General features: G+C 32.5%; 1 protein-coding gene and 1 pseudogene across 2 annotated transcripts in view; both read left to right on the forward strand.

Annotated features, from left to right (window-relative positions):
- Positions 1–19,201, forward strand: part of SNX7 (sorting nexin 7) — a 498,765-nt gene extending 479,564 nt beyond the window's left edge. For both annotated transcript variants that reach the window (XM_074318369.2, XM_019747064.3), the window contains exon 9: positions 18,720–19,201. In XM_074318369.2, the coding sequence (XP_074174470.1) occupies positions 18,720–18,797 (78 nt within the window). In that variant the 3' untranslated portion in view covers positions 18,798–19,201. The remainder of the gene's footprint in view (positions 1–18,719) is intronic.
- On the forward strand, positions 3–11,954 carry LOC141568438 (developmental pluripotency-associated protein 2 pseudogene; annotated as a pseudogene).
- Positions 19,202–19,467: the final 266 nt, after the last annotated feature.

Here is a 19,467-nt window from a genome sequence, read left to right on the forward strand (position 1 = left end):
AGTAATATTTGATATTGCTTCACTTTTTAAAAGGTTATCTTCTCTTTTACTTTCTATCTGTCTATGTTGAAAAAGTCTGTTAAGGAACCAAGCGTCACATTCAAAAGCCTCTTGGTGGTTTGATGCCAATGGAGATACCAGTTAATACAATAATGCTAAACCCACCCATTGAAACAAAAGTGTTTACATGGAGGAAAGATGGTGAGATTTCCTTCTTACATAGCATGCTTCAAGTGCCCGATTTGAGCAGAGCTTGATGGGAGAAAGAATCATGCTACCATTTTGTTTTGTTTGTTTTCCCCTCAGTTTTTGTTTTGGAAGGATTTGAATTTTTCAAAAGCACTTGATATTGCTTCTTTTTGATTCTCCTGTTTTATTTCCTTTTCCTCTCCCTTTCCTATGTAATAAGGGTTTGCAAAGTGAGGAAAGAAATAGTGGTGTGAATAAGCAGAAAATCAGTTCACGTCTTGTCTCTTATGTCCCCACCTTGCCTTCTATTGCTATCAAAACATCAACAAAGGAGCATGCTATTCTTTTTTTTTTTTACGCTTTTCAAATTATTTTTTTTACAACTAACAGTTCCTTAAAGTAGTTATTATTTTAAATGAATTTTATACTGTCACTTTCTTCCTCTAGCATATGCTAAACATTTTTTAGAAGGTATTTGTTAAACATACATCTTTAAACTTATCTTTGGCTGAATTAATGAATATATGAAATTGATACATTTGGAAAATTATTTTGTGCTTTATAATCTATAGTGTTTGTAAGTTTAAAGGCACTTTAAAGTAAAACATTGTATATTTTGAAAGTTTAGACAACTGACATTGATATCTTCATTCAACGGGAGTTCCTTGAGCCCCTGTTACCACCAGACACTGTGCTGGGCCCTGGGGAGGCCACAGGTTGCAAGGCAGACAGAATCCCTTTCTCATGTGGTTACAGTCAGTGAGGAAAACAATTAAAACAAAAGACTACAATAAAGTATAATAAGTGCCAGGACAGAAAGACATTGCAGGGGCATCTACTCTAATGCGGAAGGAATGAGGAAGGTTCTTCACAAGCTGTGTTTAAGCTGACACTGAATGATGAATAAAAGGTAGCCAGATAAAGATGTGAGAAACAGAGTTCCAAGCAAAGAAAACAAATGTACAAAAGCATAGAAGTGAGGGAGAACATGTTCAAATAACTGAGGTTCTTTTTTGGAGGATGAAGGCGGTAGCATTGAATTGAAGTGAGGCTTACAGGGGAGGAAAAAGATTTCCTCAACCCTCTTAAAGTTACTGGATAGGTCTGAAAATTAAACTGCAAAGATCAATTAACAGGAGAAAACAAAACCATACAGAAATTAAAAGGAGTAAACTGCAGGTATCCTTAACTGTGCTGGCTTTGCTGTTCTCTGAGTGTTCCTGGGAATGGCAAATTCAAATTTTGATAGCAGCGAAAAGGATTACTTTGAGGTTGAATTAGAGGAAGAAAGTGTGATTCTCACATTGGTTCCAGTTAGTGAGGAACCTAATGAAGAAGAGCAAATGGAACCAAGCATTTCTTCAATCTCAGAAGACAACCTGAAGATTCCTAGGACAGATGATGAAGTTTATCTTCCTCAAACGAGTGAACAGTTCAAAGCTTGTCCAAAACCAATGCTCCCCTTGGCAACCATTTTGCCTTCAATTAATTAAGTGCATTGGGACACTTTGCGCAGCTGGTGACAACAATTTAATTTGAGTACTGATGGCAAGAAAATAGACGTTTATCTGAGGCTCAAGGAACATGCTTACTCTGAAGAAAAACAAAACATTCCTGAAATACTACAGGAGTCAAGTTCAAAGACATGCAAGATGGTGACCAAGAAAGCAAGGAGTAAGAAAAGTTGTAAGATGCGTGAGAGAGAGCAAATGACGAATAGCTTTGAAGTGATAACTTCAGCTCTGGAAGCCACGTTGGCATCATGGACAAGACTGCAAGAGCCATTCAACCTAAGGCTATGAATTCATGTCCCATTCCTGCTTCTACTGAGAACTTTCTGCTGCAAGCCTCTGGTGTCAGGTGGTGTGTGGTCCATGGCAGACCTCTCTTGGCAGACAGAGAGGGTTAGGTTCGCCTGCAGTTCTATGCAGGTCAGGCGTGGGTACCTGACCCTCCTAAGAAGATGATCTCTCTCTTCCTGTTACCGGCCTGCACTTTCCGATACCCAGACCTAGAAGATAATATGTTATGCCCCGATTGTGTTAAGAGGAATAGGAGGAGGATGGAAAGATTAACTACAATGAAGAAGTAGAAGCAACCTGGTTTGAACACGCCCACATCACTCCTTTTGGATAGGCCATGTCTTAATAAAGAGTAAACGGTGGATAGATAGCTCACAGATAGATTGATTTGTATCCCAGTGATTGCTGTGCTCTGTCCTGGCCATCCTCAGTGTTGCCTGACGCCTTGAGTACAGATGGGAATGTCTGGATTCTGTACTTGAGGTCTGCCAAGAAGTGTCTGCCACTGCTGCTTCAGGTATTTAGCTATAACATACAGAATATAAGTTGGTTTTATTTTAATTAATAGATTTTTTAAAGCAGTTTTAGATTTTCAGAAAAAATTGAGCAGGAACTAGAGTTCCCAAATACTGCTCCCTGCACTCCCCCATTTCCCCTACTATCAACATCCTGCACCAGAGGGATGCATTTATTGAACCTACATTGACACATCATTATCACCGAAAGCTCATAGTTTACATTAGGGTCCACTCTTTATGTTTTACATTCTGTGAGTTTTGAGAAATGTATAATGACATATCCACCATTATAGTGTCATACAAAATAGCTTCACTGCCCTAAAAATTATGTGCTCTACCTATTTAACCCTTGACACATTTTCTGTATCCATAGCTTTGCCTTTTCCAGAATGTCATATAGTTGGAATCATACAGTTGCCTTTTCAGATTGACTTCTTTCAGAGCAATGTAAATTTGGGATTCCTTCATATCTTTTCATGGTTCGATAGCCCACTTCTTTTTTTTGTTTGTTTTAAATTAAAGTTTACTGGGGTGACAATTGTTGGTAAAGTTACATAGGTTTCAGGTATACAATTCTATAATACATAATCTATATATCACATTGTGTGTTCACCACCCAGAGTCAGTTCTCTTTCCATCACCATATATTTGATCCCTTAGCCCACTTTTTTTGTTTTTTTGTTTTTTTTAGCAGTGAATACTCCATTGTCTGGATGTACCATAATTTGTTTATCCATTCACATATTGAAGGCCATTTTGGTTGCTTCCAAGTTTTGGCAATTATGAATAAAGCTGCTATAAACAAAAAACAAACAAACAAACAAAACATACAAATTGTTTTAATGTAAGTTCTTTGTGACACCACAGCCTTCATAAGGAAATGCAGACCAGAAGACCTGAGTATTTTTATGCTAGGTTTCATAAAGTGTGAGTAGTCATGTAGAACTATGACAGGCGAAGGAGTATGAGCATATAGGGAGAATATACGGAGGGCACCACTCACCTGAGGTTTTTATAACCTGCTTTAGGCGATAAGCATTAGGGGCAGATCAAAGAAGACCTTGCTTCTGCCTCTCAGACTTCCTCAGATTAAAATAACATGACAAGATGCCATATTTTGGGGTACTGTGTTCTGAACCTCATTAGGCTGAAGAGGGCCTCATATGTTTAGTCTTATCTTTCATTCTAAGGGAAATGGGAAATGCCACTGAAGAGTTTTCAGCAAGGAAGTGATAATATCTTTCAGACTTGCCTTTTAGAAAGATCACCCTTGTCATATGTGGGTCAGAGTGGAATAAAGGGGAACGTGATGAGACTAGTTAGGAGACAAAGATAGAGATGCAAACTGACCAGGGGTTTCATAGCAGTGGGCTAGAGATTGGTGGATATATTCAGGTGATTTTTTTTTTTTTTCCAGTAGGTGGGATTGGAAAGATCATTTTCTATATCTCCTTTAATTTCTTATTCGACATTAACAACCTTAAGTAAATTCAAGTATCTAAAAGGAATTTCCCATAAATCTCAGATTTTAAAAAGATTTAAAACATATCTGTTGAATAAAGCACGTTTACCACCATAGGCTTTATTACCATTCAACTGTTTGAACCCACAGAAATAACTTTACCTTCCCTTTATAATAGAACCTGTCCACAATGACATTACAGGATTATTGTGACAATCTGCTGAAATAATCTATTAATAAATGCCTTGAAAATTAGAAAATGTAATAAATCACAAGTGATTATGATTATGAAACATACATTACAATTTAAAAATCATGACAAGTGGCACCTACGTACCTTATTTTCCTTTAAATGATGAAGTCTTCCAAACTTATTTATGTTAGGACTTTTTATATATTTTAAGAGAAAATGTTTATAGCCATTCTTAGAACTCCAACAGAAATATTTCGGTTTTGACTGTACCTCTCACATAAATACATATTTCTGTAATTCTCATAGATTGAATTCCATTTGTACAAAATACTGGTATCTTAGATATAATTAAATTGGCATTACTGAGCTATATTGCCATATTACAAATTTTGTTCTTCACTAACAGCAATTTATATCAGTATGTTATATTTTTAATGCTTTCCTTCAGGTTAATTATACTTCTAAATGTTACTGAGTATGCATCAAGCGTACTGCAGCTTGGATATATAAATTTGCAGGAATCGTTGATTTTCTTTATTATAACTTCAAAAGACCCCTGCAACTCTAGTTATTTGTTGTTGTTTTTCTGAGTGAAATAACTTTCTTTCTTTTTTTTTTTTTTTTTTTTTGTAAATAACTTTTGACTGATTTAGCACATCAGTCCAAGCATAATCAGGAATTTGGAGCTCTTAAATAATCAAGACTTCCTAATTAGCACACAGACTCTATGGCCTGAAACAGTAATAGTTTGCTGTTATCTGTTAACTTCAGAATATTTCAGATACACAGGAAAGTGAAATGTTCCAGAATCTTTCCATTCCCTTTTTAAATTTCATCACATTCTTATGGAGATACTTCTTTTTTCATCAACATTTGCAAAAATAAATCCCTAAAGGGGCTTGTGTCTAGTGTGATAGATGAAATAGAGTATAAACATTTGCCTTTGGACCTAACTTTTATGAAATGCAATGGTCACAGCTTGTTTATAACAAAATTTAAATATCAAAATGATAGAGGATAATCAGATTATAAATATAAGGTAGAGGTCTATATCAGAAGCCAATTATTGTCATATTGAAATGTACTTAGGTGTGTGAATTTAGTTGGAGACAGTTAACACCAAATATAAAACTACAAATAAACTTTACTAGAGAAAATGAGGTTATTCCCATTTTGTCCTGAATGACCAATAATTAAGAATACATTTATTGAATCGTTTTTCGAAAAACAAGAATAATGAAACAATAAAATCCAAAATCCAGTTGAACATCGGTGAATAATTTCAAAGTACACTGGTACTCAAATAACCAAATAAAATTATTTCCTGCTTTGATAACGATTGGATGCTATAATCATAGAGTGACATGTTGGATAAGATGCATGGATATTTTCTAATTGTTCCTTAGTAGATACAAAAGAGTATCTGTTTTTGTTGTTATTGATGGTGATGATAGTGATGATGATTATGATGATGGTGAAGAGATTTGAAAAGAAGTGATTCTTAGTGTTACAAATTGAAAGAATATACTCTTTGAAAGTTTAACTATAATAGCATAATCATGAAAAGATTACATAACATTAATTGTTGCTAAATAAAACAATTTGTAGTTAAATGAACATAATACTTAAAGTAATATAACGTTTCTTTTCACAGTTTATTTTAGAGTTATTACTTAATGTATGGAAGTTCCTGTTTCATAGCCTTATTTTTCTGGTTATAAAATTAATACATGCATGCTAGAAACAAACAACAACAATAAAAGCTAAGTACACTGACATATAAGGAAGCAATAAAGAACATCCATAACCTTTTTTCTCCTAGAGACTGGTACATTTAAATTCAATTAGAGAAAACAATTTGCTATGTTCAGATGTAAATATTTTAAAATTTCTATATGGCCCTTTCTGAATTTATCAAGATAAAAATATATGGTTACTTATGTATTTTGTGTCATGATAATTATAGTGGATATATATTATTTTGAGTTCCGTATTTTTCACTTATTTAAATACTTTTCCATATAATACATCATGTTAATATACCTTTATTAGTGTAGAGAATTAATAATAGTTGAGCATTTGTTATTTTTTTGCTCTCATAAATAGTACTATTAAAATAATTATAAATATTAGACTTTTAAAACTTAGGATTTTAAAAAATAGCTAGGTCAGAGGTCGCTTCATTTCAAATGCTATCAGTCTTATTTAAGAATGTCAGTTGGCTCATGTAAAATCATTCATTTAAGATTCTATTATCATCAAAACCCTGTGGTAAGCACTGTGGAGCATCCAAATTCAAATTTAAATTTTGTCATTAGGAGGTTACAGTTTATTAGAGAAGAATAATAAGCATATATATTTTTCACTTGATTGATACAGCTTTACAGTGTATTATTTTTTAATGGGGGGATATTTAAATTAGTTTTATTTACCTGAATTGGAATGAACAGACATAATAGAAGAGTTTTGTCATTACTGGATAATATAAATGTATGTATCTACATAAAATTTAGGAAGCAGAAAAACAATTATAGTATAAGATACAAATGGAAGATAAATGAAGAAAGAAACAAATCGTGACAAGGGTACAGCCAAATGAATAATATAGCTGATGCTCTCCTAAAATCCAAGTCTAGCTATTTATGGACCAGTTGAAAATTAGAAAAAATTTTTAAAAATAGATTATCATAGTAGTCCTTCTACAAGTAAGTAATGGATGAGCATTGATTGTCCTAGAAGTTCTTCAAGTATAGTTGTATTTGTTTGGAAATGTATTCTTTGTTATGTTGGGGAATGGTAACATAAATTCTAGGGAAAGAATTGTTTTAAATTCAGTGGCACACTACATACTTTGGAACATTTTGTAAATTTTGTGAACATTTAGACACCCTAGTCCAAGTAAAGATAGTTCCCGAGCATTGTGACTTTAAGAGGTTAATCTATATTGATAATGATTATAAAACTGACAAATAAGCTAGATTCTGATGAGTGGCATTTAGATTGGTCTGAAACGTCATTTTTTAAAAATAAAAAAAAAAGAAAGGAAAACTGGGAATCAGATAAATTATGGACTTTGTGCTCATCTCTATGAATTAGAAGGAGCAGTGAGAAGGAATAGCCTCCCTAGGCTTAATTCCATCCAACAAAGAGGAACTGTTATGTAACATGACAGAAACCTGGGGAGAAAGTACCATTTTCAAATGGGAGGTAAAAGCAAAGGAAGGAGATCCTGGACATTTTCAGTCATATTCCCCAGAATTTAATGAAGTAGTTTAAAAAAATTACAGAAAAGTTATAGTTTCAAAGTCAACTCGCTAAAAAAACAATACCTATGACATAAGAGGATTGGCCAATTCTAAAAAGTAAAAGGAACGAAGCAGTTAAAGAATCAGACATGATTACACCTGTAGGCCATAGACTATGAAAGGCAAAGATACTCAGAAGGAAGACAACTAGGAATTAATAGCTCTAATAAAATTAGTAAAGTGAATCCCTAATGGAAACCATGCTATAGAAATAGAACACAGAAGTACTGTACATTTTCATTTCATTCATGTTTTCTCCACCAAAGAGACTGAAAGTTACAAGTTAAAAGATTTAGGCAAGTGTAAATAAAAGGTAACTAAAATCAAGTATATTTGAAGAGATCATAAAACCACAGCTATCCATTGCCACAGAAAGAAAAGGCTAGGTATATTCTTTTTCCAATGAGCAATGCAAAAGCCATTCTTTTACCAGCCCAAAAGTAGTGCTTGCAAAGTCTTATTGGAAGTCCGTTTTCTAAACTGACTCATGTAAGGATGATCAACAGACTTCTGCTCACCCAGGAGAAATGCAGACCACTTTTCTTTCCTAGGTGAATATTGACATTAACTCCAGAAAAGTTTTTGGGGAATACTGGAAAGTGACACCTGTTCCCCAAATAGCTAACCTCTGTAATTTCTGAATCATACAGACACAATCACCTAATACTGCTCAACTCTTTGTGAACAGCTTGCTGCATTGTAGAGAGAAGGATGGAAGTGGGAGAGGATTTACCCACATAGAGTTATTTAGAATAATTTTGATCCCAAGAAATGACAGGTAGTTTTGAGCTTTCTTTTGAAATGTTAGGGCAGAGGCATAGTAGATGGTCTATATCGAACCATTTAAATTATTCTTTTTTATATTGACAGTCTCTTAGAATGAAATTGAGTAAATAGATACTTCCTTTAAAGTTGTGTCTCAACTCCCTTTCCTACTCATAAGAACAAAGAAATTGGCTAGCGCCGGAATAATTCAGAGTTATCTAAAACAGCGATTTTTGAGTCCACATCAGGATATTTTTAACAGACATTCCTCATAACATTTACTAAAGCTGGTACCCGACCTAATCCCTTGGGACCCAGGAAGACATGTTTCCTCATGGTGCTTAAATAACTCTTCAGGAAAAAGCGCTCTGTCTCTTTGGAAGTATTTAAAGAATATTTCAGAACTACATTATGCACTTTAGGATTGAATCAATTCCCATTATGTATAGCCTAGATTTCCTGGAAAGCAAACACCAGCTTGAGCGGCTAAGATGCTTAGATATTTACTCAGCCTAACCATTTTTATACCAGTTAAATTTTCCAATTCATTACATTCTTGTGCTCACATAATCCACTTTCATACTCACTGGTAAGGACTCACTGGAAGCCTAAATGTCTGGATTAGCAGATTCAGGGGATGTCACACCACTTTTCTATGGATCATTCATTTATGGATGGTAATCTTCATCAAAAGGAAAACACCAAGTTTTTATCTTTTTAGTGCTATTAAATAGCAATCCACTGAATAACTACAAGCTTTCCCCTTTTCATTTTTAGTAAAGAGACCAGCACTATTGATTATTTAATGATTAATCTTGTCCTTTCTCATTTAAAAGTTTATAATATATTTAATATTCAAGTATTATTGGGCAGGTTATTACTTTGTAAGGGGTGTAACTATCTACTATATTGTTTTGTACACCTGAAAATAAATTAATAATAAAACACAATTATAGAATTAATTTTATAGCAGCAGTGTATAATTTTTATTTACCTCCAAGGAAACCTTAAAATCAAGCATTTGTCATTTTTAGAATTCTAAAGTATTATGTAATTAACACTATTCTGTTATTTTATTAAGTAAGGATTTCTATTTGGAATTGCACATTCAAAAATTATAGTACAGCTCATGTTTCCACATAACTGTGGACATCTTTTATTATATTTCATGTCTTAAAGATTTTTGTTGTTCTGAAGGTTTCTGCTTTCTTAAAAACTTCTATTCAAAACGTTGCCACCAATCTGTTATAATATGTGTTGTGGTATTTCTCAATTATCTATACAAATGAAATTGAGCTTAAGTGTGAAGTGGGCAGTTATGCCATAGCACAGACAGTATGTGACTCTTCCCATCCTTTAATTTGGTTAAGTTTTTCTCTAGATAAATTAATCAGAGATTTAAATAGGAGATTACATATTATAATAAAATAATTTCTAAAGATTCATAGTTTCTGAATCAAGGAGTTATTGTGCTTTATAAATGACAGCTTATATACCATGGCTGTTCCTGTAGAGAAAAGGAAGAAATAACTTAAAATACTACATAAACATGTACAGAGTGTGTGATATAAGATCTTGAAGAAAGAAGATCAGTTTACTAATAAAAGAAATTAAAGTTGGGTATCAGAGTGCCTGCCACTAGCTAATTATAAAACCTTAATCATGTCGTCTCTTTTTTTAATTTTTTAAGATTTTTATTAATATATAGCTAACATACAATATTATATGCCCTCTCTATACCCAGTTTTCTAATATGTCAAATAGTGGTATTGGTACTCCTGTTCTCCACCTTCCAGCCACACACATTCCTCACATGTCTTTAGAAAAATAAAACTAGAAAATGTGAAATGCTTTAAAATAATGCACTTAAACGTCATAGCTTCACCTTTCTAATTTTCCAGTAATCCAAAGCAAATATACTCTGCTTTTCAGTTGTCTATACTTTCAAAGTATAGTTAAATGAACACAGATAAGCTTGATGTTTGAAGGGTCTAGTAATAAACTAGGCAAACTTCATGTAATTGTCTTATTAGTCAAAAACAATGGTAATATAGAAAAAGTATGAGTTAAAAAGATGCATTCAAGTTTTGGATCTGGTATTAATTCTTCCTATATAGATTTTCAATGTATTAGAACTTTTGTAGCACCAATTTTCCCATGTGTACAAACAAGAGAAATGGAATAAATAATATCTAGGTCTCTTTCTATCTTTAGACCTTAAGTTAGAGATCTACAAATAGTACTAAATAATAAAAAAAGGACCACAAGATGGCGTTTGTAGCTAATGAGTCCTTTTGCATTTACTCTTTCAGTCGTTTAAGTATTTGCAGTATTTACAAATGTAAATTTATTACTTTTATTCTTCAGAGATATGTAAAAGTAATTTTTAGAAAAATATGCAAATCCTGTTATTTTGAAGTAACTGATATTTGCAAAATTATAAATTGGCAGATGATTCTTAGAAGCTGAATTTAGATTTTTCCAAAAATGAAATTTATGAATAATTTTCAGCTGTTACAAAATAATAGAAGTTGCTTACCTCTAGCAACATCATTTCTAATTTCTTTCTGGATTGATTATATTTCATAATTTTAAAATATGCAGTTCCTGAAAATTTTCATTACTGTTTTGAATCTTAGGTTTAGGTGATAAAAAGCAATTACTAAAATGTTGCACAGCTCACTGCCCTCATATTAGGCATGGCCCACAATTTTTATAATGTAATTTATTCTTCAGTGATACTGGTCTCGTATAGAGATGTTTACATATTTGAGCTTCAGTATTTTCTCAAATGTAGGTGATGTCGTCTGTGCCCATGATCATTTGAAACAGCATTAAAATACTGAGAGGACACTCAGGCATGGTTCTCATTTCAAGTTTATTAAAACAAATGCAATTATCATGATACTGTCTAAAAGGTACTTTTAAATTAGTGGAAAAAACTACAAGCACAACAATTTTTGCCTTAATGTGGAAATTTCTGGTTTTAAAAGAAATATGTGGTAAGGTTTGGCTTTTACCATATTTTATAATAATAGATATCATCATTATGATAGGCAACCTTTGGTTATTTTACTTTATCATCAGAGATATGTAGGTAGTATTTTATTAATTTGACTAATGTGATAATTTGGATAAAACTAAATTTTCTATTAGCTGTTCCATGAACAGGGCCGTAGCATTACCTATGAAGGAGATATTAAACTTTAAGTTGGCGTTAGCACGTGGTGGCTAAGAGCATGGACATTGGATAGGCATAATTTGTGACTTTGAGCTAGGAGACCTTACAGACTTTTATTTATTTCAGTGAGCCTTAGTGTCTTCCTCTATAAAGTGCTAAAAGCAATAGTACCTACATCATAGATCTGCTTATGTGTATATATATAAGCATATACATGTATACATATGTGTATATATGTGTATATATGTATATGTATGTTTACGTGTAATGGAATAAACAAAGATGAAAGAAAAGTCCTAAAAGCAAAATTTAATATTCCTAGTAAAACACTAAAATTATTTTGAAGTTTTCATACTCATAAATACCTTTCTGGAGTCTCAACCAGTTTATCCCTTAATTGACCACTTGTTTCACTTGAGCCTAAAATTTCCAATATAGAAAATAATTTTCAAAGCTACTAGCTAGGTACCGTGTTTCCCAAAAAATAAGACCTAGCTGGGCAATCAGCTCTAATATGTCTTTTGGAGTAAAAATTAATATAAGACCCGGTCTTATATAATACCCGCTATTATATTATATCATAGCATATCTTGTCATGTCATATCATATTATACCTGGTCTTATATAAGACCGGGTCTTATATTAATTTTTGCTCCAAAAGGTGCATTAGAGCTGTTTGTCCGGCTAGGTCTTATTTTTGGGGAAACATGGTAGATAGATAAAATATATGTAAAGTCCTTAACTCAGTGCCTAGCACATAATTGATGTTTCAATAAATGTATACTACTAATAGTAATAGTAATGATTGAGAATATGTCTCGTTTGTTTATAAATATTATCTTTGGAAATTATTTTTAATCATAATTATCTTACAAATATGAAATACTGAGGGGAGAGGTAAAATTTTACCTTTGATGCATTTCCACACTGCGTCAAGCCAAGCAGAGTAAGGCATATTTATAAATTGTATGTGAGCTCATTTGCCAACTTCTTGCCGGCCACAAATTGGCCCCTGGAAACCTTCACTTTTAATTAAAGGATGAAACACAATGGACACACATAGTCCAAGGCCCCTTACGCTGTGAGTGTATAAACAGGCCCAGAGAAAGGAAGAGATTCTCCTGAAGTCACACTGTGGGACAGAATCTGTTCTTATCCCAGCTTGAGAAAAATATTGATTCTTAAATGTGGAAGCTTCCATTGGGGGCTGTATCATATCTATAGAAATACCATTTTGTCCTCATTCTTTCTTTAGAAAACTTGGCCCCATCTGCTGGTCGATGACTACCCACTTAGGAGAACTGGAGAGACACATACCTTTCCTAATGGCACAATATCATGACCACTTTTGCTGAAGTAGCGATAGATTTACTTTCAAAACTAATTTTGGAATTAACACTTATTTTCGAAGTATTCTCTCTGTGTACTTGAGAAGTTTTTAAGTATGTGTGTTGGAACAAAAAGGCTTTTCTTTACCTGTTGGTCTGCTTCCCCTAGCTCTGGCTCAGCTTTGTTCCCCAGCCCTGCCTTTCAAAGAGAAGCTCCAGTTTTTAGCCTTTGGCTCCCTTACCTGGGGAAAATGTGCACTGATTCTCAATTAATGAGGATTTGTGATAAACTTGCTTTCTGGCCACCCAACATCCTGCCTAATAGCACGTACAGCTTCTTTACTGGCCTACTTTTACTGCAGTGAGAAACACAGGACACTGGAAAAGAGTACTGGATTCTGTGGGTCACAGAATTTTAACTATAAGATACAATTACTTGATTTTGTCAAAGTATTGTAACAAATAAAATTATACGGAAAATTATGACACATTATTCAAAAGTGGAATACCTGTTGTTGATTCTCTGATGATTATACAAGAATCTAAAACTAAGATGAGCTGATGGATACTATGAAAGGTCAGACCAAGAGTAATGCTGATACTTTCAACTGTTAATCAAATTTTGATAGATTTTGGCTTGTTTCACTAATTGTAATGGTTTAAAAGTGGAAAAAATGAATTCCTTGATAGAAAGCAATGAGAAACCAAATAACAGAAATACCTTTTTAAATATATATATAATTTTCAATTGTAAGCAAGTCTCACACTAAGTTTTGAGATTTTTTTTGTTGTTTTGATGATTCTTTGTATCCTCTAATTATCGCAATCCTGGACAAAATAGATACTGAACTAAGTTGTTTAACTACATGGTATATACACAGTCCATTCCTTGAGGTTTACTTAGTTTGTTCATCCTCAGAAAATAGCAAGAAAGAGTAAAGAGATTTAAAGAATGTTAGAAATTATATTACTTTAAATAGATTTATGTATATTAACTGGATAAATGTGCAACATAACAGGTAATGGTTTAATATTAAATATTGGCGTGAGGGGGTAAGTAATATATTTATTTAATTAAAAAAATCTATCAAAATTCCCAAAGAGGTCTGGCAGCATAAGGAACTACACAGTTCAGGGTCAAATCCTCAGCTTTGTATGCCTAGAAACCTGATTGGTCAACAACCTGAGTGGGGATCAGGCCTTTATGGCAAAACTTAACAAGTTTAGAGCGCAATAGAAGCCAGGATATCAACTGATGAATATTCAGGTTGAAAAATGAAGTTTTTATGATGACCAGCATATTTGCATCAGTAATTCAATACATTCCTTCTCTGCAGTCATCTGCATTTACTATTTACTGTATGCCTGGCATGTATTAACTCAGTCATCTTTGAAGGGTATGTGTGCTCCTGGAAATACAAAGAATTTCCACATACTCAATTCACATATATAGTGTTTCCTCAAGTTTGATCAGCCCAGTGTTCCTGCAGTCATGTACTTGCTTATGCCTCCTTCCAAGATAGTCCTTCCTCAACCATGTAAAAGAATGGTATCTCATCTTGATGGCCCAGTGACTTATTGAATGTACCCTGGTGGTCATTCAAGAGATTGGTTCTTCTCCATTTGTTGATAAATAAATACTGGCTATGCCACTTAACAGATTTGTAATATCACAAACGTACTTAACTTTTTGAGCCTCAGCTTTCTTATCTGTAAAATAAGATTCATAACAGTCATTATGAGGTTTAAAGGAGGTAATATGTAATAAAGCAACCATTATAATGCCTGACCAAGTATTCATATTGATATATAGCACTTGTCATGTTATTTCTGTTGTTTTTCTATGCTAATGTTCTATAATCTGTATTTCAAATCACATAAATTATTTTTCTGCCTTTAGTGTGGTGGATGGTAAAGAGATAGTTAAGTACTAGCTAATTTGTCTCCTTTACTATGTTTCATTGTCCCTTTTAAGATTTACTTTAGAAATGAAAATGTTAATTCAAACTACTAATCAGCAGAGATAGCTACATTTTCCTTAGACGTTTATTAAACTAGGATAGTTGAAGCAGAATATGACTGAAAGAAGTTTCTTCATTTGAGAATTAATGCCATCTTTGTTGCATTTTGGATTGCTTATTTGACAGGAATTCTAAATAGAGCAGGCTGCTCAAAATTTCATTTTGAATTTTACCTTGAGGACGTTCAGAAGTTTATTTAAATGACAGTTTGGCAGAATTATCAAAAAGGTATGATATCTCCTGAAAGCAGTAATTGCTTTGGGCTGCCCTGCAGGGTTATCAAATAGTAATAGATTGTATATGGATGTGCAGAGTTGGCCAGAGAGCTCTAGTAGAAATGAGCTTCACAGGGGAAACGGGGTTCTCCCCGAGTGGGAAGTATGGTCCTGCTATCAGCCCTTCAGTCCCAGTTAATAGTTTTTGTTTGTTTGTTTTGTTTTATAAAAATTGTGGATAGATTTTTAAAGGTTATTTGTATTTTGGTATTTTTATATTTCCTTTTTTATATTTAAATTTTGGTGGAGACTTTTGAGTATCTATAAAGCTGAGTTTTAATATTTTCTCCCATTGGCATTGGGAAAAAAATACTAACAACGGCTAATAGTTAATGCATGTCTGCATATGAGTTTAACTGTAGATTTTTTGTGGATGTTCTTCCTCAGGTTGTAGAAGTTCTGTTCTTTTCCTCACTTGCTGAGATTATTTTTTTTCACTTGAAATGGACATTGTAATTTGAGAAATGCCTTTTCTGTGTCTATTGAGATGATATTATAGTTAATGCAGTCAATTACAATGATTGGTATTTGAATGTTGATCCAATCTTCATTCCTGGGCTAAACTCCATTTGGTCATAATGTATAGTTCTTTCTATAGATTGCTGGATTTGATTTGCCAAAAATTTTTTTAAGAATTTTTATATGTATGTTTATGAGGGGTATTTGTTTGTAGTTTTCTTATCTTGTAATAACTTTGTTTTGGTAAGTTGGAATCAGTTCTATGTCTTCAATTTTCTGGTAGAGTCTGTGTAGAATTAATATGATTTCTTCCTTAAATATTTGATAGAATTCACTACGGAAGCCATTTGGACCTCGAGTTTTCTTTGTGGGAAGATACTTAACAACAAATTCAAATTCATTGGGTTATCTGTTTTTTTCTGGAGTAACTTTTGGTTGTTTGTGTCTTTCAGAAAATTGATCCTTTTCATTTAACTTGTTAAATGTATATGTATAAAGTTTTTCATATTTTCTTTTTTTTCCTACAATAGAATTTGAAATAATGTGACCCCTCAGATTCCTAACAGTTGGTACTTTGTGTCATTCTTCTTTTATGATCAGTCTGGCTAAAAGATTATCAATTTTATGAATCCTCTTAAAGATCTAACATTTGGATTCATTAATTTTTCTGTATATTTTTTTTCTTTTCTCTTGCATTCTCTGACCTTTTCTGGGTTTTTCTTTTCTGCTTACTTTGGGTTTAATTTGTTCTTCTTTCTTAGTTATAAGATGGAAATTGAAGTCATTTATTTAAGAGCTTTCTTCTGTTCCAACGTAGGCATTTAGTACTACGTATAAATTTCTCTCTCTGTTCTTCTTTAGTGCTATTACAAAATTTTTAATATGTTGTGTTTTTTCATTCAGTTCAAAGCACATCTAAATTTCTTTTTGATTTCTCCTTTGACAAAGACTGTTATTTATAAGTGTCCTGTTTAGATTTCAAATATTTGGGGATTTTTCAGATATCATTCTATTACTAATTTCTAATTTAATTCCATTAAGTCTAGAGAATAAACTTTATATGACTTAACTCTTTTTAAATGTATTGAGACTTTTTGTATAGCCTGAAATATGGTCTATTTTGGTTAATGTTGTAGGTGCATATGAAAAAATATGTATTCTCCTTTGTTCTATAAGTATCAATTAGCCCAAGCTGATTGATGGTGGACTTCAAATCTTCTATATCATTGCTGATTTTCTGTCCACATGTTCTATCAATTCCTTAAGAGAGATGTGTATCAAAATCTGTTATAGTTGTGGTTTTGTTTTCTCCTTGTATTTCTGTCCATTTGTTTCATATATTTTTAATGCTCTCATTATGTGTGTAAATATTTTGTTATGTCCTCCAGATGAATTGACCCCTTTGACATTATGAAATGACTTTTATCTCAGATAATAATCTTTGCTCTGAAATGTACTTTGTCTGAGATTAATATAGCCACTCTAGCTTTCTTTTGACATGCGTTAAGTGATAATATATATATATATATATATATATATATATATATATATATATATCATCCTTTTAATTTTAACTTCCTTATGGCTTTGTATTTAAAGTGTGTTTCTTATAAACAGAATATATTTTTTATGTTTTATTTAATAGGACAGTCTGTGTTTATTACTGGAGTATTTAGGCTGACATTTAAATTGATTATTTATGTGGTTAGATTTGAGTCTATTGTCTTGCTGTTTGTTCCCTATGTTCATCAATGTTCTATCTGTTCTTTGATCCCATTTTCCTAGTTATGCCTTCTTTTGGATTAATAGACAATTTTGCATGATTTCATTTTAGATCTTTTGTAGGTATATTAGGTATAACTCTTTGTTTTATGATTTTAGTGGTTACTTTTAGGTTTATTGTATGTACCGTATAGTCTGCCTTCAAGTAATATACCACTTCACCTATCATTTAAGAACCTACAATTATATTCTTCTGTTTCTTTCTTCTGGACTTTCTGCTCCTTTTGTTATATATTATACCTATATGGTAAGCCAAATAAGATCTTGTTATAATTTTAATTAGCCACTTATATTGTAAATAAATTGAAGTAATAAAAAATGTATAGTATATGTACCCATGTACCATATCTAGTGCTCTTCATTGCTTTGTATGGATTCATCTTTCTATCTGGTCTCTTTTTGTTTTTCTGCCTAATAGACTCTTTTTTAGACAAAGAAACATTTAGTTTGGTCTGTTGGTGATAAATTGTGTAGCTTTTGAAAGTCTGAAAACATCTTCATTCTACTTTTGTTTTGGAGGATATTTTTGTTGGGCATAGAATTCTAGATTGACAGTAGTTTTTCTTTCACCACTTTAAAAATATTGCTCTACTGTCTTCTCACTTACATTATTTTGGATGAGAAATACTATCATCCTTATCTTACTTCCTCTATGTATAACATATAAACTATTAAAATTATTCTGTAGATAAACTTTGTGCAGATAACTGAGACTAGGGTATTAGGAGAGTCAGCCCTAGGCAAAGTCATGACTTAGGATACATTTATGTTTGTATGTTCCCACCATCTGCAGTCCTTTCTGATTCTTTATCATTTTCTGTGGCCCATTAATGACCAACTCTCACCTTAATGACCAACTCTCACCACCTAATCCCAATAGACCATCATAATATAATAATTGCTAATTTTTTGAGCACTTGCTTTGTGCCAGGCATTCTGCATAGAGATTTATACAGATTATATTAATTTAATTTTCACAATTGCTTTAGTGGTAAGCACTATCATTAATTTATAGCTGAAGAAACTATAATAGAGATCAATAAACTTGTGTGTACTCAAACTTGATGTAGTGGGATTCAAATCTGATTAAGGCATGGTTGTATCACCACTCCTCTGTCTAGATGCTTAACACATACCTCCTCAGATCCAAATGATCCATCTTTTCCTGTATAACTTGGAGCTATTTTCTGTCCTGACAGAGGAGTAATAGTGGATTATTTCAGCAAACTAATCAATGCTAATCTTTTAACGTTCTATGTTTTCCCCTTATTGATAAAGAGTTTCCTTCATTAACAACTAAAATATGTAGAACATGACAAGGATTCTGTCAAGCTGATGGGAGAGCAGGTTAGGGCAGATTGCTGTAGAAACAGATATGTAAGAATCTAGTCATCCTTTTAACATTGTTGGTCTCCCCATGATGTGTTTCCATTATTCAGTGCCTTGCTACCTGGGAATCCTTCCTTACATCACAGACCGACCTCCACTGGGAAGAAGCCTCTGAAGATAAAATTTAATACCATTAAGGACATCTGTGTGATCTTTGGGAGATAGCATCTATTAACCAAAGTTATTCTTTATGGATGGGCCATATCCTTTATAAAGTGGATGAAAAATGTTTCACAATATCTGGAAAACCAGCAACTTGAGACTCAGGTATTCCAGATCATTGATAATTGATATGAATTGGGATATATGTCTATATATATATATATATATATATATATATATATATATATATATATACACACATATATAAAAATATGTGTGTATATATACATTAGCTTAGTTTTAATTATGTTCTCAAATTTATATGCCAATAATTACATATAGAAAATTTTTTCCTAAATATTTGTCTGTGGAACATGTCATTTTAAATATATTGTAAAGATTCAGTTTTAATAAAATGTTTAATATGAAATGACTGACTGTGGTGAGTTCTTTTTCTACAAGTAGCTCAAGCCTCTGAATCAGACTCTAATTTGAATTCAGCATATAGTAACAAGTATATTATGCCTTCATCTATATTTCATCATAATTTTTTCTGACATTAGGAATTTGAAGTAAATATAAAAAAGCTTTAATATTATTAAATATTAATGGTAACTGTTTAAAAGTTGGTTTGTTAAAAGTTAAGTAATTGTTTTCCACAATTTAAAAACAAAGTTACCAAGATAAATTTAAATT

Source organism: Rhinolophus sinicus, chromosome 7 (assembly GCF_057876585.1).
Source record: "Rhinolophus sinicus isolate RSI-liver-muscle chromosome 7, RSI-T2T, whole genome shotgun sequence".
Taxonomy (NCBI): domain Eukaryota; kingdom Metazoa; phylum Chordata; class Mammalia; order Chiroptera; family Rhinolophidae; genus Rhinolophus; species Rhinolophus sinicus.